This window comes from Perissodus microlepis, chromosome 22 (genome assembly GCF_051167445.1).
Source record: "Perissodus microlepis isolate ML-2025 ecotype Zambia chromosome 22, ASM5116744v1, whole genome shotgun sequence".
In the NCBI taxonomy this organism is placed as follows: domain Eukaryota; kingdom Metazoa; phylum Chordata; class Actinopteri; order Cichliformes; family Cichlidae; genus Perissodus; species Perissodus microlepis.
The window spans coordinates 13536742-13562513 of record NC_140481.1 but is presented as its reverse complement, the minus strand read 5'-3'; the positions used below and the strand labels follow the sequence as shown (position 1 = coordinate 13562513).

Sequence of the window (25772 nt, the reverse complement as noted above, 5' to 3'; positions counted from 1 at the left end):
GTAGCCAAAATATTTCAGTCTCAGACAAAAGAAAGGAAAATAAGTAGCTGAAGCAACAGTTCTTCTTACAGCAACTGTAAGAAGAACTCTCACACCAGACCATAAAAGCAAACTTTACCTTAAATATATTTTTATTTTATATGGCAAGTGAGTTGTGAAATAGTGTATTCAAATAGCGTCTTTGTCTTCCGCGTGATTGATACAACATCTGTAGAACTACAACTCAGCATTTGCAATGAGTCTGAAAAAAGCATTTTCTTTGCCCCAAATTGCTGAGGTCTGCTCACTCTACAAATGATCAATATCTATGTCAGTGTAAAGACAAGACATGTGTTACATTATTCACCACCACACTCAGAAGGAATGGGGGGGGGGTGTTAGGTACTTTTTGTGGGATTATGATATATACAAAACAGAAACAACTTTCACTTTTCACTTTCAGCACATTGATGTAAGTCTCACTCTACTTTGCAGTAGTTTTGGTTTTTACTTAATACAGGAATGTTTTGATCTCCCTTCAGGCTACCAATACTTTTGCACATATTTCACAGTTTTCCTCTGCAATAAATAACAGTAAATATGTCATTGCTTGATTTAACATTTCTGTTCTGTTGCTTTAATTGAACTCAAGCCTATCTCTAATCACACCACTGACATAAGCTACCTTAGACCTTGGATGACCAGGAATCAGCAAACATGGCAAATATCAGCCAGACATAGAGCCTGGATGTCTGAGACAATCAAGCGTTATTAAATCAACTCTTATGCCACTGCCTTGTGGCAGTAATCTGTAACCTTTATCAGTTGTTTTGTAGACATGATTCTCATTGTGAGTTAAGATGTAAAAAAACAACAACAACAAAAAACAACCAAAACAAAGTGGGCACAGACAAATACACCACAAATGACAAGTATGATCAGTTTTTTCATCAAAGTCTCTTTTACACTAGAAATTAACAGTGCAGTGCCTTTGCACAGTATTGTTCTTACAACTGGAAGATGGAGAAAAAGGAGAACCTAGCATAGCATAGTGGCTGAGCAATGTGTGAAGGAATTATTGTAACTTAACAGTTGACATGAGGGCTGACTGAACATATTCTGACAGACCACTTGGAAAAGATAGTGGCTACAAAGTCAAAGGAAAGCTACAGCAGACCTAAGAAATAATAACAGGAGGTGGATTGTCATTTTCTTGTGTATAGGGCAAATAATCATGGGTTGAAAAACATGTTAGGGAATGACTTCACCTTTATGTCAAAACAACCATTTAAACAAACAAGCAACCTATCAGAAATACATACACAGTCACACAGACAGATATACACATATGCATAACAATAAATCATAAAATCCTGTTACACACAAAAAACAGAGTAATATGAAATAAAGACATAAACACAAAGATAAACACAGTGGTGTTATTACTAAGTGGGAGTACTAGTTAAATGCAAGATTAAAAAGGTATCTTTAAGAGTTTCTTGATATTATCCGTAACTATCTGAGCTTTCTTCTCCAATATTTTAAGGTACACTTTTCCAGAGCTTTGTTTTGTTTTTTCAGAAACTGGGAAAGCTGCATTCCCAATTTTCCTCTGTGGGGAGTATTGCATAGCTAACAATTTGGCCTTGGAAGATCTAACAGAGTGAGTAAGTAGAGTGACAGACTTTCAGATAATGTTCAAGACCTTCTTTCAAATGACATGAGTATCCTTTCCTATATAATGAGCATTCATAAACATTGCTGAATTTAGAATTGCTTCTTCAGTGAAAGTATGTTACAATGTATGTGACACTGTTACATGCATTCAGTTTCTTACATATAAACAGAGATTTTTTATCACAAAAGTGGGCAAAACATATTTTTTGATGCAGAATAGTCCGTCTTTTCGACATTCTATTATAAAATAGGTCAAGCAATAGTCTAAAGTAAAAGCACCTAGAATCTGCGTGGGCTACCTCTCAGCACTGATCATGAATCCCGTATAAAGTCAGTTTTTTTAGAAGGCCAGGGGGTACAATGTACTATATTTTAAGGATTTCGCCTTTGGCATTCCTCTTTCTTAGTGAGTTGAGTCAGGAGGGCCCAGACCTTTGTAACAACTGAAAGTGTAATTCAGTTGTTTACCAGTAGGCTGAAAAAAGGAACAAATGCAGGTCAGTAGCACAAACATAAAGGAAATGCAGCCCAGCCATGCTTCTGAGAAATCCCCTTTGCATCAATAAAGCGTTATATATTAGAATATGAACCTACATAGAGGAGTACTTCTTGTTTATGCGGTGATTCAACTTTCGTGTAAACAATATTTGTAGTTAATCAGGGTGGAGGCTGCCTTTATAGAAGCAACTACCCCATTCTCTTATTGATCAAAAACTGACGCGACAGGTGTGTTAACCAATCAGAATTTGTTGTGGTGAGCGTTTTGGTCCAATCAGCACGAATTATGCAAATTCCGAAACAAAGTTCCCCCTGTAGCAGCACGGTGATTGCAGTGAGCCGCCTCCCATGTTTTATTTTCTGTTTAATTATCGTCGTCAAGAGGGCTGTGATAAGTAGGTATTGCTTATGAATAACTTATCCGCTGTAAGGCGCTGAAGAACAAACTGTTTGTTATGTTTGCGCTAACAGGTTTGCGTTAACCGGTAGAGAAAGCTAACTGCTAAAGCTAGCATAGCTATCTTGCTAGTTCGCCGGTACAGGCGGTCCTCTTTGTCTGACAGGGGAAGGCGTGCTCTTTTGTTAAGCTTTCCCTTTGTCCCTTCGGGAAAGAGGAACTGTTGGGTTGGGATTTCACAATTATCCACAGTTCTGAAAGTATTTAGAAAATGCAGATCGCCAAAAAATACTTTTCAGAAAGCCTGATTCAGTTAACCATCTTGCTCAGTTTGATTGGAGTTCGTGTGGATATCGACAGCTACTTGAGCGGCTATTATACGCCTTTGACAGAGATTAACTTGGGTCCTAGCTCAGCCTACATCCAGACACCGTTTCATATTTTGAGAGACACTTTTGATGGATATGGTGTACACCCAAAATGTCCCGAGTTGGACTATTTTTTTGCAAGTCGTCGGCTGCTGGACGAGGTGAGGACCCTCGGTTCCCCGCGGTTCCACACACAGTTGAACGCATGGCTGGTGCACGAAGTGCCTGCAACTGACAAGGCTGACTGTGGGCCTTCAACCAGTAACAACACCGAATCTAGCTCAGGGCTAGAAAGTCCTGGCGAAGAATCCAGGGATGTCAGTGAACACCTGCCAGTCAGTGGCCCAGCAGTGTACCAGACAAACATTGAACTCGGACAAGGGCCTTGTGGCGCTGGAGCCTGCGGGTTTCTTAAAGAGGCAAGTTTGTGTATAATATGCCATAAAGTTGTAAAAACTTTGTTTCTAATGAAGCTATAATGTAACCTGCAACAGTGAAGGTGGTCTATCCCTCTAAAGTACTTGATTAACTGAGGTGACAAACAGGTAAAACTTCCGTAATAGCTAGCTTAAGCTATTACTAGCTAACTAGCATAACTAACCGTTGATCTGGAAAGATGGGTGTTATCCAACAACTACGTTATTTTCCTGGAGTATTTACTGGTGAACCAGGAAGCAAGTCAAAAAAATATTCTGGAATGCAAATTTATTTTCGTTTGGTCAGGCTCTGTCAGGCCCTTGTCACAAATCACAATCCAGTAATGTGTCCTTAGTCAGATTATGTCACTTACATCCGTAATGACAATGTGTTAACTTGGATAACTCACCTAATCAGTGTAGTAAGTAACTTAAACATAAAGCTTAATAACATGTCTACCAAACATCATATACTGTATATGCGGCATACAGCTGCCTGCTGCACTTGTCACTCTTTCACTATGGTACTTGTCACATTAAGCAATCTGGGAATAGTAACTATAGAATTACTTCAGCAGAAAACACCATGCAAAGACAGGTGTAACTAATGTCTGTACTTTATGACAACAAATATATTTTAACACTGTAATTACAACCTTTATATTCAGTCCTCCTAGTAGTGTAGTCTTTCTAGAGCATGGCAGAAAGAGCTGATTGGTGGATATTATATCCCAAAGGCAGTTTATGTTGTCAGTTGTGTAACTGTATCTCTTTTCTCCTGACCCAACCACCAGCTGCGCCCTTTGAGGGGTGGAGAAGTGAGACTCGGATCCCCACCCTGCTTGCTTACACAAAAGCAGTTTTCCATAGTTGAGCACTGCTCTTCCTAGGGTTGCTTTTCATGTGTATAATGTGATGTTGACTCATCTGTTGTTGATGACAAGAGATGGGTCGACATACCCCCCCCCCCCCCCCCCCCCAAAAAAAAAAAAAAAAAAAAAAAAAAAAAAAAAAATTTGTTTTGCAAATGGCCTTAGTGTCTGAGAATATGCAATATGCAGGAGCTGTATATAGTTATCCTGTTGAAGGTGTATCAATAGCTTTTTGTCATTATTTGGCTTTAGTCTTAGTGTGAAAGCAAAAAGTTTGCTTTCACACTAAGACTAAAGCCAAATAATGACAAAAAGTACTCAAGACCAGTCTAGTTCTGCCCAAGTTCTGTCTGGGCTTGTCGGTCTCCACTTTTCCTGTTTGAACTGGTCTAGCAAGTGAATCAGTTATTGATACACCTTCAACAGGATAACTATATACAGCTCCTGCATATTGGATATTCTCAGAAACTAAGGCCATATAATATTTTTTTTTAGAACAAATGAGAATTCTATTATATCTTTAATTGGAAATATCGTGAACTTTCTAATCTTGGAAGCTGGTGACCTGTGTTTCTGTAGGTGTATCAGGGTAATTGGCTTAACTTAACTTAACTCATAAATAAATAATCTAATCTTGTTTATAACAGAATCATCTCATGACAGAAGAGTCATACTGTAAAGGCTCAATTGAGATCAATGAACTACCGCTAGAAATGTAACGATGTTTGGAGTTCTTTACTAAGAATTAACAAATTGTTTTTCCTTTTCTTTCCTCTTCACTTCTAAACTGAATTCCCGGCTCTCTTTTCTCTGCCAGGAGGAAGATGTTAAAGTTAAAGAAGAGGAGGAACCTGCTCCAGTCTCTCAGCTGGCTCACAGTTCCACACTGGAACAAGAGGTACTGTTGGCACTCTTTTATGTATTTTAATGACCGTAACAGTGCTGGATTTTTTGTGAGAATACACAGTAGTGTTTGTCCATCTGCAATGATGCATGTATAACGTTGGCATCAAAATGAAAATCAGGGACTCACATTACATATTTACTGAAATTGCATCATTTTGATGACAGTGCTGTTTTAGTAACACCACAGAATATGATTAGAAAGGTTGAAGCATAGTAATTACAGTCTCACAGGCAAAGGCTTTGTTATTCAGTTCCTTATAGTAAAAAGCTATGCAGAAGCTAAATATAAATTCATTTTTCTTGTTCATTTTTTTTTCATCAGTTACTTTGCTGTGATTGTATACTGACAACAAAACATATCACTTACTTTTTTAAATTTACATCAGATTTTCTGTGTGTTGTCTCTTTCAGAGCCTGCTGGAAGGCATCACTGCACTGTCCAGTCCAATACGCCATCCCTCTGCTACCCTTGATATTGACCAGCAGTGGAACAATTTACTTTCTGTTGCAGACCTTGATGTAAGTTTCATGTTCATCTTCATGTTCATTAAATTAAGCCCTATATAAAATTACATTAGTTTAGAGACATGCATACAGACACGTGCATTGCAGATTAGAGGTTTAGTTTCCCACATTGATCTAACTGTTGTTTTAGAGGATTTTCAAAGTTTTGGAGAATAAAGTTCGACTAATAGGTCTCTCTAAAATATAGGACTTGGACCCCCTTGTCACTGAGCGTCTGTCAGATCTCGACACTGACATCACCAGCGCCATCAGCCGGAATGTCAGTCTGCATGATGCTATGCTAACCAGTCCTGGAGTGTTTGGGTTGGCATCTGATAGAACTGAGCCCAGGACCACGACCCAACAACAAAGGGCTTTCTTTCGAATGGAATCCACAGGCTCTTTAAACTCAGATGCTTCACCTGGGATGGCTCTAGGTCTTGCTGCACTCCCCTTTGCCTCAGTGTGTAACATAACTGGAAATGTGTCATCAAATAGTGCACTGGGTGGCTGCCTAGATGAGGCAGTGTTTGACCAGATCAATCAGCTTGGTTTGGAAGGTCTGGACTCAATTGACAGCAGCCTGATGGACTGTTTGGACAGCATAGACCCACGGGTCCTTGAGGACTTGGAGTCAGACTCTGGTCTCTCTTTGGAGAGCAGCTCTGGAGGTCCAGTCTCTCCAGGTTGGTTCAGATTGCTTTCTATACTTGGAAGAGTTACATGTCTTAATTTCTGTTTTATGAAGCTACGAAATTTTCAGTTAAATATACTGACACAGTCATTAACTCCTCACTTTGTCCAGGCTCATCTGAGATGTCATCCTCATCCAGTTCATACTGCGAGGATGAGTGTGGAGCTACAGGCTACAGCAGTGAGGCAGACTCAATCCCCTCTAAAGGCATTGTTGACTACACCACAGCATGGCCACCTGTTGAGAATGTGTGGCATGATCACAGCTACTCATCTGCCAATTTCTTTAACCAGCCGTCAGTAACGCTGCCTCGCAAAAACATCAAGGAGGAGCCTCTCAGCGATGACGATGGATTCCGGCTGGAAGAAGGGGAGCTGAGTCGTGATGAGCTGCGTGCCCGTGCTATGTGCCTGCCATTCTCTGTCCTGCAGATAGTTAACATGCCTGTTGAAGAGTTCCTGGAAGTTCTTGATGGTCATGGCTTTTCCCCTGAACAGGTGACCCTCCTGAGGGACATCCGCAGGCGTGGTAAGAATAAGCTGGCAGCCCAAAACTGCCGCAAGCGCAAATTAGATGCCATCACTGGGCTCCAGGAGGAGGTGGAAAGGTTTCAAGTTCAGAGAGACAAACTGCTGAGGGAGAAGCACCTTACAGCAAAAACAATGGGTGCTGTGGGCCATCAGATAAGACAGCTGACCAGAGACATCCTGTCCCGGCTGAGGGATGAATCTGGAACACCCCTGAACCCAGACAGATTCACCCTGCAGTGCGGGGCTAACGGTAGGGTTGTAGTTCAGCCTGTAAGACGACCTGCTGTCTCCACATCTGGCAACAAAACAGACAAGAGAAAGAAGGAAAAAAAGCAATAATGCAGCATTTCCTGCTGAGACTTTACCTTTTTGGTTTTGGGATATTGCGGAACCTAATTGCCTGACTCTGGTTTTAGGGACTCCTGTTTTGCTAAAGTGTGTGTTGATTCACCACTGTTGAGAACCTAAATGCAAAAAGAAAAGACACTCAAAAAATAAGTAAAAGAAAAAAAAATGTAAATATGTTATTTGATGGGAAAAATGTAGATCACACACTGGACATTCTCTTCTTGTTAAAGGTGGATGTGGCCGATGGGGTAGTTTAAGGGAACAGCTAAGCTGTTGGTATTGCCAGCAGTCTCTTTGTGCCTGTTAACATTAAAGTCATAGTCTTTCTCATTTTTACAGAAAATTGTAGGCAATCACGCATGTCTAAAAGTCAGCTTGGCCAGGATTGTGATATTTACAGACAGGATAGAGATCTAAGAGGAGTATTTACCTGTAATCTTGCCTTTAGTGTTTTCCTACTCGGTATAAGAACGAGGTTAAAGGGTTGTATTTATTAAACTTTCTTAGGTCCATGAAATGCTTATAGAACTGTTAAGGACGTTTTTCCCCCCTCTCCCAAAATGGTAACCTTTGGTCAGCGTGATAAGAATATTGGGTTATTACAAGTCCAAAGTTTACTGATTTGTTCCCAGTATTTGAGGGCATGCACTGTTTGAGTAAAAAAAATAAACTGAAATAAAAAAAATCAAATAGATGTCTTTTGCTTACATGTCTTGATGACGTGCAGTATACCAATGACTCAAAGGACTTGGCCTTAATTTGCATTTAATGTGTTTTGGTAAATACGTATGTACATCATACATAAGTGCATATATCCATAACAAAAAAGTTCTTGCATAAGAATTCAACTATAGTTTAACCCCTTTCATTTGAAGTGTTTTAGAGTTTTTGGCAAGATTATTCTACCTCACAGCTTAGTTTTTGTTAATTTTGGCTACATAAAAAAAAGCCCCCACCCCACTTTGCTTTTTTTCTTTCTTTTTTTGTCTTTTGAAGTGCACTCGATAACAACGATTCCATTATAAATGTGACCGTAATCACACATAAAAGATTCAATTTCTGAAACAGGAAAAATAGAATCACCAACTTTATTTAAAAGGTCTGAATGCTGTTTGAATGTATGTGTTTGTTTGTTTGTTTTTTTTAAATATTTATTATCTGAGAGTAGAATCAAGTGATATTAAAAGTCTGCATCTTATTTATGTGTACACACAAGTAGTCACCTGAGTGAGTAAACTGAAGAAAGATGCATAAAGTATTTGAATAGTGATTAATCTGAAGCACAATTTGACTGAACTGAAATTTTGACTTCTTTACAAGTACTTGTGAGCTTTTTTCTTTTTGGATTAATTTGATTCTCAGGCCCCAGTTTTGTTTTGTTTTTTTCTGGCTAAAATTTGAAATTCTCTAAAGTGCACTTGTTTAATACAAATCCTTCATTATCAAAGTCACCCCAATTAAACAAACTGCTAAAAACCCCTAAATAATAAATTACTGATTGATATTTAAGAAGTTTGAATGTTGTTTGGATGCCTCCTTTTTATATGTATAAGATTTTTTGACAGTTGAAGTATTAATAGAGGTCGCCATCCTGTTCCTGGTTATGCTGCGCAATAAGTCAGCTGAGTGAGTGAAATTGAGTCCATGAAGTAGTTTATGCGGCTTTCAGTTTTCTTTTTTTCTTTGTTTGTATTTTCTTGTTTGGCTTGAACCTTTTCTTTGCTGTTTGTATGAATTTTGTTTTCGTAAATATTTGCTTTGTTTCTGAAGTTAAATGTGTTTGATTCCATTGTGATTTTTGAAAGTGTGCGTTTGCTTACAGAACTTGAGTTGCTCCTGCAGACTTTTTAAAATAAAAAGAAATCTTTTGAAATACTTTTGAATGGCCTTGATTTTAAAATCAGCATATAGGAACATATTATTCAAAAAATGCAGTCTTAAAATATCAATAGATATTATAGATATCTATTGATCTATTATAGATTAGGGATTACAAACATAAGGCCTGGGGGCAAAATTGGCCTGGCAACGGATGCAATCTGAGCCACTGGACAGCTTTTTAAAATGTGAAAGATGGTACACATTTTGGATTTTTTAAAAACTGTATTTTCACGTGTTTTACAGCTTTTCTTAATGATAAAAATCCTACTCCCATCAGTATTCACACCAATTTGAGTAAGTCATAGGTAATATTAGATAAAAAACTTAAATGACAGAAACATTTCTGATTTCTGGAGTGCGTTCACAGTAAATAAATAAATAAGGATATAGTCTATCAATAAACAAAACCTTTCTATTATATAGTTACAGGACAGTCTGGGCAATGAGCAACCATAACTACACATGCATTTGTTTGTTTGTTTGAAATAAATTAACAAACAAACAAACAAACAATCTAAGCCAAAAGAGTCGTGCTGACTGAGTTCTCCTATTTAATACAGCTTAATTTCTTTATCATGCAAAAATAACCAGCATATACTGTTGAAATTGCACTTCTTTTTCTTATATTAAGATTCTGCAGACATTAAAGGTGTAATTAAACCTCTTTACACTGGTCCGGCCCACGTGTAAACAAAATTGGCTGCATGTGGCCCACGATCCAAAATGACTTCGATATCCCTGATGTAGAGTTCTAGGCTTCATCATCTACAGGTTTTGGAGAGCGAAAAGCGTTTTCTAACCGGGCTTCCGTAGATGGTGCACAAGTATGCGCACAAGAATGCGCGTGAGTAGCTTTTGGCGCCCGTGCTGTTGAGCCACACTTTTGTAGACATAAAGAATCATCTGACCGCGTGGAAAAGAAGTGCCGTTGGAGCGATTCTCTCGTTTTAGGGTATGTATGCAGATACCGACTTGTTTCAAAAAAGGTTATCATTAACAGAGGTGTCAGCGTTAATTGGTTCACTGTAACGAAATAGCAGTATATGCTAGCCAGTTGTTTTACCATCTGGACGCTGTCTCGAATGAGAGAGAAACGCTCTGTTGACTACAGTTGCAGTACTTTAACTTCAACAGGCAAGCGAAAAGTAACAGTGTCTGTTCCTTGTAATGCTGTAGTTGTATCATAGATCTTAAGATTATGTATCCGTTTCTAAAACGTCGAGTGTCGCATTAAACTTGAGTACGTTATTGTTAGCGCAAGTTACGTTAACGTTACCCGCACGTTTTTTTTTTTTTTTTTTTGTGCCAGCGCACCTATTTTAAGTCCCTCCGCATTGCAGTTGACACAATAAAAGTGAAGTAGGTTTTCCCTAACGGTTAAAGGCTAGCTAAAGTTAGCATGCGAGCTAACGTTATAAGAATTTGGCTATCTTTGAATACTTTAAGAGTTTATCGCTAAGCTAGCTAATGCTACGTTTTTACTTCCCTTTGGTGGCCATCCCTTTGTCAAGGTTGCCTAATTTTAATACCCCAATGGGCAAATAACAGTCTTCACAGTTAAATTCGTTTACGATCCAGGTGTCTGTGGCGGCTTTAGGGCCTATGGCCAATCCTAAATGTGGATATCAGGAGCACATGAATGTGAAGGATTTGTTATTATCAAATTCCTTTTTTTGTTTGTTTTTAGATCACAAAATGGGAAAGAAGCAGAATACCAAGAGTAAGAAGGATGCACAGGATACACAGGAGGAACCTGAAGAATTCGTTGTGGAAAAAGTGCTGGACCAGCGTGTTGTGAATGGGAAAGTAGAATTCTACCTCAAGTGGAAAGGATTTACAGAGTGAGTTGGCTGGGACTCCTGCCCCCCTCCTGCTGAGCTGGAAGTGCTTCCCTGGTATGGGGTTGTGCTATACTTTTGTTTGAAGTCATTGTGGTTGCATGAAGACGGTGCCTTCATTCAAGCAAGCTAGCTGATGCTAGTATTTGCATTTTTTTTTTTTTTCCTAAATGGAAATCAGTGTGAATTGATGCAATGCAATCGTTGACTCTCTTTCTGCTCGTTTAGTGCTGATAATACTTGGGAACCAGAGGAGAACCTGGATTGCCCTGAGCTGATTTCAGCATTTTTGGAGGCTCAGAAGAACGTTAAGGAGAAACCTGCACCTGTTAAGAGGAAGGCCTCCACGGAAGAGCCAGAGACGGAACCTAAGAAGAAGGATGTGGTGAGTTCCTTTGCTTTCACAAGTTTCTGCAATTAGCATGTCCTAGAGACAATTTAAATTTAGGACCGTCAAGCTTAACACGAGGGCCATTCAGAGAAAGGGTTGCATAACTTAAACAAAGACGAGCATTATAATAAATGAATGTATTATAAATAAATCATATTTGTGCTTAGCTAGGGTGGTGTGTAGACATTTAACTTAGCATTATACTTGTATAATTGTGACAAACCTAATTTTGAACAAGTCACTCAGACCATTCTCTTGAAATGCAGCTGCTTCTGAACTTATGCTAGAAAGTGCAAGGATTTTAAATGAATCAAAATGTGTTGTTTTGTTTCCTTCCCATCTTATATGCCTACATTCTCTGTTGTAACCACCTACAGGCTGAGAAACCACGTGGTTTTGCTAGGAACCTCGAACCCGAGCGAATCATTGGCGCAACAGACAGTAGCGGGGAGTTGATGTTCTTGATGAAATGGTACATTTTTATGCAATATTTCTGGTCATTGAAGAAAAAAAAAAATCTCATATCATATCTTTGTCTCCTTGGAAGCAAAATATAATGAAATGACTTAGTTCAAGACCTTTGCGCAGTGATGTTTTGTTAATCTAGGCAGTGTAAGTCATAGGATGGATGTGCATGGTATACAGTGAGTCACTGGTGTTTCATGCTACAATGGCAGACGGCCAGTGAATTCAAAAGTATTGAGTGCTATGATTTCTGGATCCTTCACAGTACAAATAATTATCCTGAAATATTGTAATAGCAATCAAAGAAAGTTTAAAGTGAAGGAAGTGTAACTGAGTGGAATTACTTGGATAATTGGATGATTTTTTTTTTTGTTTTGTTTTTTGATTTATTTTTAAGTTGTTGTTTGCATTTGAGCTCTTAAAAATTGGAAACTTTGTTTCACTAAATGTTTATTCTTAAACCCTTGAACTAAAAGCTCAGTGTCTACACTTCAGTTGCCTTTCACTGCTTAGATCTTGCTACATGGTGTACAGAGCCACAGTTATGAAACTGTCACTGTCCAGGCTGTGTTCCTGCTGTAAACCTTTCCTCAACTTATAAACTTAGTTGATTTAAAGTACATTAATTTATGCTGGCTTTCTATAATGTTCCTCTCTCAATCTGCCTTCTTTTAGGAAAGACTCGGATGAGGCAGATTTGGTCCCAGCCCGTGAGGCCAACACCCGCTGTCCTCAGGTGGTCATATCCTTTTATGAGGAGAGACTGACCTGGCATTCCTGTCCAGAGGATGAAGCCCAGTAGTTCTTCTCTGCAACCCATGCGGTAGTCTACATCAACATCGTCAACCTTTTCCTCAGGACTGGATTTCTCCTGACTTGCCTTCTAGGTCTAGCTAAATTAGTCTTTTTTTTGTTCGTTTTGTTTCTTTTTTATTTTGGAAGAAGTTTCAACACTTGCATGGCAGTCGGTGAGTTCTGTTGTAAATATAAGCTTAGCTGATTGTGAGAACAGGTGATAGTGTTTTGATTAAGAAGTAAAGAAAGAAGCCTTCTTGTATTATTGTGAATGACTGATCTCTTTAGCCCCTTTTCAGACACGAGATGTACAACAATGTTGGCTTCAGCAGTCTGCTCAGCAATCTGTTATTCCAACATGGATTGCGCTTATGTTCCTAATGGCTTCATTTAAATGTATCCAAGATGGTGAAGGAGAGCTCTGTAGTACGCACAATTTAGCCATACATTCAGAAGGCTTGTTTGTGGGTGAGGTGCAACTACAGTTTTGATTGGTTTTCTCACCCTTTTTCAATAACAGCACAGGATCTGATTGTGTGTCGCTCAGAGCTGTGCACTTCCTTCTGGAGTGTGAATAGTAAAAATGCTTCATAGAGGAATGATACTGTATTTAAAGTCAATAGCTAAAGTTAAGACTAAATGTGATGCATAGATTTGAGATTTAGGGCATTAACTAGTGAGCTTTGCAACTCAGAGATTCACAAGATACAAGTACAGTTGTAATCCAGTGCATGCATGTCGTTAATAATACTTGGTTTAGTTTAGGTGCTCATTTAGACTTGAAGTCAACACATTCACATGCAGCCAGATTCATGGAAGCGAGTGCACAGCTGAAAAAGGACTGTTGATTAGGGCCACTTCCACCTTCATCTTTGTTTAAATGTTTTAAATTCCAAAACGCTTTTCTCACTCTGCCACATTCTTGCTCATGTTTTCTACTGTAGTGATGTTTTGTTCCATAAATACTTTTTGTATACTGTCTTTAAATATTGTTTGTCGTTCTAATAAAGGTTTTATGCCAGATTTTTTTTTTTTTTTTGTCTTTTAGTTTTTTTTTCCAACTACAAATACAGACTTTACTGGAAGTAATTCAGAGCGAGTTGCATATGAAACAAAGTTAACAATTAGGATTTCCGTATGTTCCTAATAGATGTTTCTTGGGTGAAGTTTTTTTTACAGTTTTGTCTTCATGCTGCAGTGCTTTGGTTTTCCTGTGGTTTCACTCTAAATGCAAGACTGCATAATGGCATGGGAGATAAGACAGTGAACCTTTGTGCATTACTGATTTCTGTGGGAAATCACTCAAGTTTCTTATTTGAGTGATTTGGACAAGGTCATGATAGATATCCAACCTTTAGTCCTAGCAGGAAAAAACAACTGCTGCATGAACGTTCACCTACAAATTTGATAACAGCCAATTTCTCTGAAAAGTTTATGTTCTGTAAATGCTAAAGAGTAGTGAGTAGCCTGCAGAAAGGATACAGGGATGGAAAATGGCCTGTTATTCTCATTTCCTCGTAAGTGTTTAACTTTTTTTTTTTTTTTAATTGACATCTTGATTAAGTCAAATATCTAATCACAGCAACACAGTCATGTCTTATCTGTTAAGTGCTTGAATATTTCAATATAGACATACAGCTATATTAATGGAAATTAAATGTCAGTGCAGCAATTTCAAGTAATATAAAACATATGCTTAAAATAAATCTTAGTCTGTATATTTCACATATTTCTGGTGTCAGCTTTTGTCAACTCTGAATTTCGCTTAATTGGCCATAAAATGTAGAAATCGGATAGAAAATGGTGCTGTTTTGTAACAGTCTGTAAAAGAAAATAAAAGTTTCTGTTGACACAAGATAAAGAGATCTCTATATGCAAATTACCATCCAACCTAAGGTCACGGCTCACTAGTTTCTTGAGCCACTCTTGGACTCGTCAGAGGGATAGACGCCAACTGGCTTTGGTAAGATCTCTTGGTCTTCAATTTTAAAACTGTCATTGTATACAACTATGCATGCTGTGGGCTGGAGTTCACGTAGACTAGGTGTCAGTGTCATCTCTGACGCTTTGATGCCTTGATTTGAGATTTTGATTTAATTTTGAAACTTTTGATTTATTAGTTGAAACGAAGCATAACACAGCCCATGATGTGATGTCTCAGATAAGGTTTTGGGATGTTGTTTTTGTACCGTATCATGCTGCAGTTGCCTGTCTGTCTCTATGTCTCAGCTTCACCTTTCAAAACTAGCATGCATATCTAAATTTCATCTAGAATTGCAGTGAAGCAGTCGTGGACAACTATGTTAACAATTAAAGTCAGAACAATGGACAGTTATTAAATTTTGATTTGTTTGTTTGGTTTTGGTCAAAGTTTCTCCACCCAGCCACCATACGGTGTTATTGTGTTTCAGTGCTGGTTGTAGGAACAAAAAAGAAGCAGACATAAAATCTCAGACCATGAAGTGGTACTTTTAAATTGTCTGAATGTTTCTAAAGGCAAATCCCCATAAGCACTTGCATTAGAAGAAACATAAATGGAAGGGTTCAAGAAGAGAGAGATCAATTTAACAATGAATCCGTTTCTTTTTATTAGTTAGGCACCTACAGTCCATCCATCAATCAATGAATAAAGTGAATGTTTGAAAATCGGGTTGTTCACAGGCTATTTTTTTTTTTCTGAGGTCCTGTAGAGACCAGTAACTATATAAAGTTATGACTTTATTTGGGGTTGTCGCTGCATTGCCATTGCTTGGCCTCCTCCCACCAGGTGACACCATTTAAACTGATTCCGGATAATAGCAGTAAGGAACAGGTGCGCAGAAAAGCGACGCTTAACATATTACTCTCATCTGAGCTTCTTGATCATTTTCTCTCCGCCTGATTTAAAAACAATGCATTTTACGATTACTTTTTAAATGTTGCTTGTTATGGTATACTTTCTAACTACGTGGCCTGATCGAGTCTGGAAAGGAGGTCGTGCTTAGCAGTGGGAAATTAGTAGCCTATTAGTAGCAGCAGTGTTGGTATTAGTTCAGTCCAGGAAGGGCTAAGCTTCAAGCCAGGTTAGTGAGCTGGTCGTGCTTGTTCACATTATCGTATAATTTCACTCGAGGTGAAGAAGGGAGAGGTAAGGTCAAAGTAGATGCAAAATCGGGCGTCCTTCTCGCTCTTTTTTTTTTTTTTTTTTTTGTTAATATATTTGTGAGTTCGTGGGTTTGTTTTGTTTTGCGTTTCGTCTTTTCCTCTCAGTAGCTACCCTACTAAGTCTCGATGCAATAAAAAGAGAACATCCTGGGCTTTCCATTGAACTCTGTTTCGACGACCTGGTTTAGCTCCAAAGAGGAAGGAAATCAAAAAAAGTTAAATGGGAAGAGTCTTTCTTCCTCTGTTCTCAGGAGGTTAAACATTACAAATGATTTTAGGGTATTCAGAAGATGCATAATAAGCACTGATTATGAGTGTTAAATCATTGTTTAAGCCCTGTTGTGTTGTCCTGGATAGTGGTTAGAAAATTATAATACTTCATGCTCTTAAGTGTTTTAGAGCACTGAGTCCATTATGCAATTCCCTGCAGCATCCTGTTAACCTCACTTCTACTTGTAGAACCTGCTGAATTATTGCAGCTACAGGACTGTTGTTGAAGAGCAATGACAGTCTTGAAGGAAGAGCATACAGTCACCTCAGTACAGAGTTTATCCAAATAGATTAGTCTGTGGTAGCTTATGATTTCATGTGATCTGTAGAGCAAGGTGTGTAGTTCAGTCTCTTGAAGGTGGCCCGATCACCCTATTTGAAAACGTGTTTAAACTTGCTTATTATCTCTGGTTAGACTTTAGGCCTGCAAATGGCATGTTTGGTTTGTTTGTTCATGAACAGATGACTGGATAACGCATATCACTAATATCACTGTAAAGCTAACCTTGTAGAGTTGGCTTTGAAAGCACTAGACTGTATTTCTCTTTCTAGTGGGCTGTTTTTGTCCCAAGTGTGTTTTGCTATGTGCCCATGTTTAATGTGTTCAGAACCAAGATTTCCCACACATAAGCTCAATCCTCCACCTTTGCCCCTCATCCCACTTGATCCCAAATCTGTTTGAAATCTTTGCACTCCTAAATCCTTCAAGGCTCAATTGCTAGCCTTTGTTTTATAAAATGGAATTGGGACAAAAGAAATGCTGTGATTTTAAACATGCTGTTTAATTCTGAGAACCCATAAAGGCTGCTATAATTTTGCTAAAATCAGACCACCTGATAAGCAAATAGGCTAAAAGAGATGGTACTAATGTGTTTATTTCCCTTCCAGGTTTTTGTATCACTAATGGACACTATTCTGGATTTTTCAAACACTGTAAGTGGCTTTGATGCTACTTTTTCTTTTTCCTGTATCTTGTTTTGTTTATCTATAATGGCAAATAGATAAACCCAAACAGTGGGACAATCCTGTTTTCATTTTGCCCACGTTCACATTTTCATTTTGAAATAATGGAACTCTGGTCTTGATTTTTGCAGGAGTTTATTAGAGTTTGCGTTCAGGATCCAAGGCTTCATAAAGATGGCCGCTGGCACACACATGTTGACTACGAGATCTGTTTACATGTATGTGCCAATTTAAAAAAAGAAACTGTTCTGTTAGCTTTATTTTGTCTTGTTTTTGTAATAAGCGTTTAATGAACTGTTGTCTCTTGCAGACTAATAGCTTGTGTTTTCGAAAAAAGACCTCCTCTGTGAGACGGCGCTACAGTGAGTTTGTTTGGTTGCGTCACTGCCTGGAACAGAACGCTTTCATAATGTATGTTGAGGTTTTCTTGTTATGATAGTGATTAATCCATGTTGTAAATTGATAATCCAGCAAGTTACAAATGTATATTTATATCCATGTCCAGAGACTTGCCTAAATTGCCACCCTGGAACCCTTTCTTCAGTCTGAAGAACACAGAACAAGTCATCCAGAGGATCAAGGGTCTGCAGACGTTTTTAGAAACGTGAGTTGCTCTTCTGCTGAAGCAGTTTCTGAAGTTCAGTTAGTGTCTCCTGGAGGAGCCTTTCATACTCCCAAAGGCTGTTTGGGGTAAAAATTAGCACATCCCTTTTACAGCAAGTCAAATAAACTTGAGGGATATTAATTAGTGAAATAGCTGAGGGGGTTGGTAATTGGTTTCATTTGCTTTGGTTATAAATGTTATTAATAACAATGGACTAAAGGCAACATGAGATGGACCCCCCCCCCCCAAAAAAAAACAAAAAACAAAAAACAAAAACAAGAATGCATTTTGTCCCCCCCCATTTTTGAACCCATTCTCAGACCCTATAGGCTGGTGCTGTGGGTCCTGGGTTCCACCTGGTGCACAAAAATGACTGGCCTCATGTAGCGAGCGTATGTAGGCAATACTGGAGGATGAATGAACTGATGCTATTGACTGGCCTCCATGCTCACCTGACCTAAATTCAACCGGAAAAACCTCTGGAACGTCGTTTCCGTCCATCTAACACTGGCAGATTGCACCTCAAATCTGGAGAAAGAACGCGAAGGGCCATGCAACCTACCGAGTACCCCTTTTTTTTTTTTTTTTTTTTTTGAGTTGCTGCAATGTAACTCTAGCAGAATGGACTATCCTGCTGCATCATTTTTATTTTATTTTTATTTTTTTTACTTTGATTTTCAGGGGTATCTTTTAATTCAGCCTTCTGTAGATTCATAATTTTCATTTCCCTCAATGTAGCATCCTTTTGTTCCTAATGCGTTACCCAGTACATATCAGTATAGATATAAGCATTATTTTATTTTTTTCTTCCATCGAAATCTGATTTGTTCTCCTTAATACTGTCAAATTTTATTTGGATTTGATTGAAATGGTCTCATCTATTTAATGTTCTTTTCTCCTCTAGTGTTCTTCATACACCCTTGTTGTTATCTGATAGTCGGCTCCATCTGTTCCTCCAGTCAGACCTTAGCATTACAAAGATTGCAAGGTGTGCCGTTGGTAAGACCAGGTACACAGTAGCTGAAGCCATTCAGTGTTCAAGAACTGGTTGTATCAGATCAGAAGAAAAGGTTTCATGTGACTCTGACTGTGAAAGGTAAGTTATTATAGAAAATGTCTTAGTGCTTACTTGTTAACACGTGACTTAAAACTGAACTGACCCTTCAGTCTTTCTTTCAAATAGCACTTCATCATCAGGCTTGGGACTAAGTGTTGACACTTCTGGGCGAGGTAGCCCCATCTTCTTTCAGTCTGACGGAGATCCAGAACCCTTTTGTTCTTTTTCTGAGACTACCAGCCCACTTACTGAGTACTGATGTAAAGAAGTGACACTGTACTCTTCTTCTTTTTCTTGTGGATGTGTAGGTCATCTTTGCATTAATGTGTTCAATACTTCATTGAACCCTTGCTATTGTTAACCTTTTTTTTTTTTTTTTTTTTTTTTTTTTTTTTTTTAAACTTCCGTTAACATCAGTGTGACCCTTTTGAAAATATTTTAACTTGCCTTGTGTCCTCTGCAATTGGTACCATTTAAGTATCATGTACTTAAAAAGATTTCATGTTTTTAAAAAAACAATGTGTAAAAACTGACAAATTCTTAATTATTTCCAATGTGTACTTTTTAAAATCACTGCACTAAAATGTACTACGGTTGGCAAGAGTTGTTTTGCATTGTAGACTTTTTTTTTTTTTTTTTTTTTTAAGGAAAATATTTGAGACTACATTTTATGAGTTGTCAATGCATAAATAAATGGCCTTTTCTTAAAGAAAAGCTTGCATCTTCCATACTGTACTTTGTCTCTTTTAATTGGTAGAAAACTTGAAGTTCATGTTCCTGTATACTTTGTATTTATTTCGTGACCTGTCACTTGTCCCAGAGTTCAGTACAATAGGCTGTACTGTTTGAACAGTCCAGTAGAGGGAGTGTAGACATCACACCACCCAGAGCTTGAGTAAATAGTGGTGTGAGATGAAGGAACACACTACTGATAAGGAAGTGTGCTCCAGAGCGTCTGAGTTAAGTGTGCCGATCATATCAATTGTGTACATGGCATGAAATGCTGTTATTTTGGGTACAAACTGTAGCATTTCTTTACTCATATAGCTCATAGGTTGCACACAGCCTTGAATTATTATTTTGTCTCTTGTCCTTATCTGGAAAATGTCAAACATCTAGTTGCACTGGCTAAATTTTAATGTTCACCTGCTATACACTGTTACACAGCTGTGCCTCCCAGGACAGGAAAATGGGTTATTAAACCTTAGCAAGTGTACACAGAGTTGGCTAAGAACTCCCTAAATCGTTTTCATAATGTTTATTTCCACCATTTACTAAAACTGTAGACAGATGATTGCAAATGAATATACATGTTAAATCTAAAGTATTATCAGTGCTGGGCATGGAGAGGCTCAGCGTTTGTCACGTTTCAACCTTGTGTCACAGTGTTCCCAGGTGAGGTTGTCTAATTAAAGGTAGATAGCAAATTAATTTAACTATTAGACTGCTCTTGGGAATCACTTGAAAGGAAAACGACAGCTTCATACGTGCTACAGGAATGTGAGCAGGTGGAGGTGTGGTTGGTTATGCAGGAGTGTTGGACAGCTCTGTAAATTGAAAGCTGATGAAAGAAGGAAAGGCTCATTAAAGGAGACAGCAGCTGCCCTCCTCCACCTTCTCCACCAGCCAGCCACTGGACCCACGCACAGCCTGCCCAATGTTAAGCCTAGCCTGTCCTATGTCTCTGTCCTCTCCTTCTGCATGGTGCTGTCTCCCTGTGCGCACAAGCCATAATGAAGCTGTCAGTGACTTCACACACATGCCACTGAGCTGTTTTCATATAGCAAACACAGACATACGCACAGGCACAGAGGCGTGTCTGAAAACACACGCACAGAGAATACACTGGTGGGAAAGCTGCGGATGGATGAACATTTTCTCCTTCCTCATCTTCTGTCATTTTCAAAGTCCCAGTGGTTTGTGATTGGAGCTCTCCATCTCTCTGTTTGCTGTAAAGGTTGACCTTATCAACGTACTCCATGACAAGCATACAGCGGGACACATACACAGACACTTTTAGGTTTAAAGCTGGTCAATTTTCTGACAAAATGAAATGCAAATGCAAGCGGTGGCATCTTGTATTTTATGTGAGTGTACATGCGCGCATCTGCCTTTCTTTTTTCTCGGAGAAAACATCTAGCATTTGGATATTGAGTATTCATGGTACATGTCTATTTCAGCTTGGTAATTTATAACTCAATTTCCAGTGTGCAGTGATGCGCGTCATACCTCCAAAACACCAAACAAAGCCCAAACCCAATTGTATTTCAAAGCAATTAGGGTGTCCACTGAGTTGTGAACGGCCCACGTTGCAATGGCTCAGGGCCCGTGTGATATTTTTAATTGTTAATTTTCTGTCACATTAGTCAACTTCACTGCCTTTGGACAGGTGACCAGGCTCCTGTAGCCAACACATAAAATGACACAGAACATGTTCTTTGCTTTCTGATGCAGTTTGGGTGAGGGTACTTTTATGCTTAAGGGGAAAAGGTTCTGCTATATGTGATGTACATCATATTTACAGCTATTTTATGGTACAAATCTTTCTAATGCTTTTCAATATGCATGGTCAACATTAGTATTATTTTATGACTCTAAATTATTAGCTCATTTAGACTTTCACCTGAAGCCACCACAGGGAATTGCTTCACCTCCTTGACTGTAGAAAAGCCAACAATGGCAAAATCTATGAGAGCAATTAGCCCGCGTAACTCTCACCGTGCCCCTTTCGCTTATTTTTGCACCCATCTTGTCTTTCCATCACTCATTCCTTTCACTGCCTCTTCATTTTACTCTATTTTCTCAGCTGTCTGTTGAGAAGTGAGGTCTGGATCTGACTGCCCTTCGTCTCTGCTTTCTTTGATTTTGTGCTGTGGGGGTCAAAGGCTATGACTTGCATTGTATTTGTAATTATTACCACTGAAGTGCTAATGCATACAGCATCATTAAAAGTCAATGCATCTCTCTCTCTCTCTCGCTCTCTCTCTCATACACACGCATTCGTTTTGCACACACTCTGCACATCGCCAGCCATTTACCGGCTAAAATACGATCCATGCACAGATAAATGTCACAGGGCCATCTATCTGGGAGTGTTAAAAGTCGGCTAATGGAGATGACATATTAGCAGCCCAAATGACTGCCATAAAAACTCCCACCATACCTTGCAGCACTGCCTGGCCACTGTGACTGCAATAGGATACAAGACTGGCACTGCAAAAGAAGGAAGAATGGAGGGTGATGTCATATCTGGATATAGTTCTTTTGATTCAGTAAATCCGATCTTTAAAGCACCGTCTGGGAGAATAACACCAGCAAACATATTTGCTCTGTGCAAAATCATATTACACACACTTCAGATGTTAATGGCCTCTCACCTTTGACCTTTTGTGGAGTAATTATGCGCCAGGTCAGCTTTAGTGTTTGTACGTGTCAATAGTAAAGCCGCCTCTGCAATCAATACGAAGATCCTCCACAGGTAAACGCGATCACCTCCTTTACTCCTCCTTCATCCCTCCTATCTCTTTATTAATTACCCTTCTCTATCCATGCGTGTCTTTCTCTCTCTGAGTGAATGGAGCAGTTGTAATTGCTTCTCTCTGGAGCAGTTAGAAGCAGCACAAAGGAACCGTATAGAAACCACATTTGCATTCAAGATGAGCTGAGATGGAGAGGAGGGAGGGCGCGCTGCCCTCCTGCCCTATACTGAACAGCTCTACTTACGCTCTCTCTTTCTTTTTTCCCCTCCTCTCCTCTATTGTCTCCCTCTCTCCATCCCTCCCTCCACCTTATCAGCTCCCACCACCACCCCCACCTCCGCCCATTCGCAGCATGGTTCCCCTCGCATTGTCTTTCCAGAGAGTTCCAAGGTCGACGTGAGCTTGCTCATCAGAGCAGGGTATTGTATGATTAGTGTTGGTATGGATGAGCTAATTTGTGCGAGGGAGTGTGTGCATAATTGTGTGTGTGCATGTGCATTTCCTATGTGAGCATACTCGTATAATAATATGTGGCTGTGTGTGGCAGTATTTCTAATCCCTGGTACAAAAAAAAGGAGGAGGGGAGGCTGTAATTAATAACTCAAAAGCTCGGAATTGCAATTTTTTATAACCACCAATATCTCACTAACTCTCAGACCTATACCATCACTCTCAGTCACTCCTGTGGTGCGCGCGCACACACGCACCAACTCCTGAGGGCTCTTCTTTTCCAGCTTGATAAGCATTTCTCGTTTGTTTCAGTGTTTTGATCAATACAGTTAAAACGCCAAACCAAGCATAATTAGGTCTGAGATGGCTCCCACTGTGACCGAATAGGCCTCACCTAGGGAGGTGCTCACCATTATCATCATCACTGTGTGTGTGTGTATGCGTGTATGCTCATACCACACACAGCGTGATCTAATAGAATTGACAAAGTGCACATCAGGACGTAGATTAAAGGAAAACTCTGAGCTATAGGTTAATTTTAGCAGGTGATGGAGTTTCCCATTCACGGTGCTTTCACTCACCTCCATCTTCATTCCCATAATCATTTAGACAACCTTAACAATGCATCTCTGCCAACGGGTTCATTTCAATATGTTCCGGGGCCACTTCAATCATTTTTTTATTGGTTTATTTACTCAGAACGATACATAGATGGAGACTGGAGAGATCATAAATTGAACACAATTACCATTATGCACAGTGAAGTGGCTCTCCTTTGTGTCATAATCCAGGGTGAAAACCTTTGTGAAAAATCCATCTCAGACCTTAAAGACCACTTTCAGGAATTTGGTGCGTATCCACCCCCAACATCCACTAAATTTACCCCTCATTAATAGAAAAAGTACAACTTTATATGAGCTACATTTATCCAAATTTTGTGGAGAATATTCAACATTTGATAGCCCCAAAATACTAAAGCCCCATTCTGCTTCTGTATTATCTTTTTATCATCTACAATGTTAGATGGTGTGCTTTTTTCCCACCCAACAGATATTTGATATTGTGATTTTCATCCCTGTGGCAGGTGCAAAAGTGATAACACGAATTAAACTACTATAAAGGTTAAAAGGATCACAGCTCCTCTTTCACTCTGCCTTTGCACATTTGAATCAATTGTAATGAAGCAGGACAAGGTTGTAGATGACATCCCCATTATCCTTTATCGCTTTCTGCTCTTTCAGGGTAAGGAAAAAAATGTACAGTATGTCTCCAGGGTCACTGCAAATGCTCATGGAAAACTGTGAGCAAGGGCAGATGACAGAGACAGAGGTTACATCAACATAGGCGAGAGTTTCAGTCAGACTGTCCCTTTAAAGACAGAAAATGGTGAGAAGATGTCTCAATTCTGTTCACGGCAAACAATAAGGGCTTAACATGATATGTGGCAGAGCCTATGTGTGTTCGAGGGGGTTGTACAGGTGTCTGTGAGAGTTAGAGGGAGAAAAAGGGAGAAGGAACCAAACTGCTGCTGTTTGGGGGGATAATTTCAGAGAACCACTGTATGTTGGGCATGTGCACGTGTCTACAAGCAATCTGTGTGCGCTTATGTGTATGTGTGTGTGCGTGTGTGCACTGAGGATGGAAGCAGGGTGGGAGGAGGATTTAGACCCATCATAAAGGAATTCTCCCCCCCAGCCCGTAGCTCATCCCGACACTTTTATGCCTTTTTATTTTCAGGCCCATTGCAGCCAAGCCCAGAGATGTGATTTATACTGCCTGGCAGCATGGGCACTGCAGCAAGAAAGACAGATGGAAGGAGGGAGGATAGGAGGAGGGGGAGCTGGTGGAGGAGAGGGGTTAGAGGGAGTTGCCGAGGGAAAGAGGTGTGTGTGTGTGTGTGTGTGTGTGTGGGTGTGTGCGTGTTTAAAAAAAAGGGGGGGGGGGGGGGGGATTTGAGTAGGGAAGGCACAGAAGAAAATGAGGATTGACAAAGGCAAAAGTAGACCTATAAGACACAAGATCTCCATTCTTTTGTGTTGAGGAGCTTTTCTCATCTGCCTTTCCTCCTCACTTCCTCTCTGCCACATCTTCGCCTCTACATCTCTCTCTCTTTAATGAGTTATTGGCCCTGTCTGACTCAGGAAGAGAAGTCCCATCTCTCCACCACACTGGCGCCCTGACAGCCTATATCCCCCCCACCCCTCCCCTCTATCCTCCCACCCCACCCCCCAGGCGACCGGGACACTCCCCCTCCTCCTGCTTGCCTCACGCCTGCCTGAGGTGGGTGAAATATTCATGGCGCTCCCATTGATTGGATGGGAAATATTGGGAGTCTGTGTGTGTGTGTGGGGGGGCTGAGCATTTGACAGGCCCTGGTCTGAGGCAACGAAGAAGATGAGGAGACCGCCGCCCACAAAGAGACAGCTCACTTACAAGGAACATGGACTGAGGGGAGGGGGTGCAAGAGACGGGTAGACAGAGGTGGTGGAGTGAGGTGGCACGGTTGTGAAATGGGAGCCAGGTGAAAGCCAGCAATAGTGGAGGGGGAATCTTGATGTTGGATGCAGGTGCACGCATTGGAGATGTGTGTTTCCGTGTGTGTGTGTGTACGTTCCCGACACCTGCCTGCCAATGTGACGGCTGTACTGTCTCTGCGCTGTAACATCTCTCTCTGTCACCCAGCCACCTGAGAGGAGATGAGCTGCCATGCCGACTGTCGTCCATCCATCACAGGAAGACAGAACACACACGCACACGCAGACACTCACTTATTCAATCTTTTTGGGATACAAAGCTAAACGTGCTTTAATGCCTTCATTTACATTTCCACTTAGATGTAATGTTTCTTTGGTCTCCATCGATACATTTTCCTTTCCCGCTCTCTTACTGTCCCTCTTTGCCTCAATTGCTGACCATAACTGTCATGAACGCATATGAGAGAAGTAATTGCCTCCCAAATTTATCTCTAGATGACAGCAGTGATTGGTGAAAAATATTTGGTTTATTACCCCATTAATTCACTATTATTTTGCCCAGAGACTTCATATTTAATACTTAGCACACATATCTATCTGGTTCAAAGCATCCTATGTAATCTCTAAAGAGCAGAGCACTGGTATCTGAAGCAGAGGGGCACATTGTTATAATCTAAACACAACTAGGGTCAGTTGAAACATATGTTGAGATTAATTGCAGCAGTCGTAAAAAGTGCTCTTTTTAAAATTAAATCCTAATTACTTTTGTCAT

The 25772-nt window shown here is 39.8% G+C and overlaps 3 protein-coding genes across 6 annotated transcripts; all 3 read left to right on the top strand.

Moving 5' to 3' along the window:
* The first annotated feature begins 2436 nt into the window (after window positions 1–2436).
* nfe2l3 (nfe2 like bZIP transcription factor 3) lies at window positions 2437–9064 on the top strand. The gene is made up of 5 exons (XM_084919923.1): window positions 2437–3338; window positions 5025–5105; window positions 5525–5632; window positions 5826–6303; window positions 6423–9064. Exons 1-5 carry the CDS (start codon window positions 2823–2825, stop codon window positions 7178–7180), a joined length of 1941 nt encoding a protein of 646 aa, XP_084776049.1. The 5' UTR covers window positions 2437–2822; the 3' UTR covers window positions 7181–9064.
* Window positions 9065–9885: 821 nt separating this feature from the next.
* On the top strand, window positions 9886–13582 carry cbx3a (chromobox homolog 3a (HP1 gamma homolog, Drosophila)). 2 transcript variants are annotated; one of them, XM_084919693.1, is made up of 5 exons: window positions 9886–10022; window positions 10758–10911; window positions 11137–11293; window positions 11677–11771; window positions 12440–13582. In XM_084919693.1, exons 2-5 carry the CDS (start codon window positions 10766–10768, stop codon window positions 12564–12566), a joined length of 525 nt encoding a protein of 174 aa, XP_084775819.1. In that variant the 5' UTR covers window positions 9886–10022; window positions 10758–10765; the 3' UTR covers window positions 12567–13582. The 2 variants fall into 2 exon arrangements, with proteins under 2 accessions (XP_084775819.1, XP_084775818.1); XM_084919692.1 differs by lacking the exon at window positions 9886–10022 and adding an exon at window positions 10112–10204.
* A 1747-nt stretch (window positions 13583–15329) lies between these two features.
* Window positions 15330–19240, top strand: snx10a (sorting nexin 10a). 3 transcript variants are annotated; one of them, XM_084919691.1, is made up of 7 exons: window positions 15330–15371; window positions 16862–16906; window positions 17068–17154; window positions 17247–17347; window positions 17442–17540; window positions 18445–18636; window positions 18724–19240. In XM_084919691.1, exons 2-7 carry the CDS (start codon window positions 16877–16879, stop codon window positions 18854–18856), a joined length of 642 nt encoding a protein of 213 aa, XP_084775817.1. In that variant the 5' UTR covers window positions 15330–15371; window positions 16862–16876; the 3' UTR covers window positions 18857–19240. The 3 variants fall into 3 exon arrangements, with proteins under 3 accessions (XP_084775817.1, XP_084775816.1, XP_084775815.1); XM_084919690.1 differs by lacking the exon at window positions 15330–15371 and adding an exon at window positions 15378–15686; XM_084919689.1 differs by lacking the exon at window positions 15330–15371 and adding an exon at window positions 15378–15621 and having other exon boundaries at window positions 18724–19239.
* Window positions 19241–25772: the final 6532 nt, after the last annotated feature.

Bases quoted from the DNA above. Each gene is read 5' to 3' on its own strand.
- snx10a (XM_084919691.1), top strand. From the start codon at position 16,877: ATGGACACTATTCTGGATTTTTCAAACACT. The intron at 16,907-17,067 runs GTAAGTGGCTTT...TGATTTTTGCAG, and splicing joins TTCTGGATTTTTCAAACACT to GAGTTTATTAGAGTTTGCGT. The intron at 17,155-17,246 runs GTATGTGCCAAT...TGTCTCTTGCAG, and splicing joins ACTACGAGATCTGTTTACAT to ACTAATAGCTTGTGTTTTCG.
- cbx3a (XM_084919692.1), top strand. From the start codon at position 10,114: ATGCTAGCCAGTTGTTTTACCATCTGGACGCTGTCTCGAATGAGAGAG. The intron at 10,912-11,136 runs GTGAGTTGGCTG...CTGCTCGTTTAG, and splicing joins AAGTGGAAAGGATTTACAGA to TGCTGATAATACTTGGGAAC. The intron at 11,772-12,439 runs GTACATTTTTAT...GCCTTCTTTTAG, and splicing joins TTGATGTTCTTGATGAAATG to GAAAGACTCGGATGAGGCAG.
- nfe2l3 (XM_084919923.1), top strand. From the start codon at position 2,823: ATGCAGATCGCCAAAAAATACTTTTCAGAAAGCCTGATTCAGTTAACC. The intron at 5,633-5,825 runs GTAAGTTTCATG...TCTAAAATATAG, and splicing joins TTTCTGTTGCAGACCTTGAT to GACTTGGACCCCCTTGTCAC. The intron at 6,304-6,422 runs GTTGGTTCAGAT...CACTTTGTCCAG, and splicing joins TGGAGGTCCAGTCTCTCCAG to GCTCATCTGAGATGTCATCC.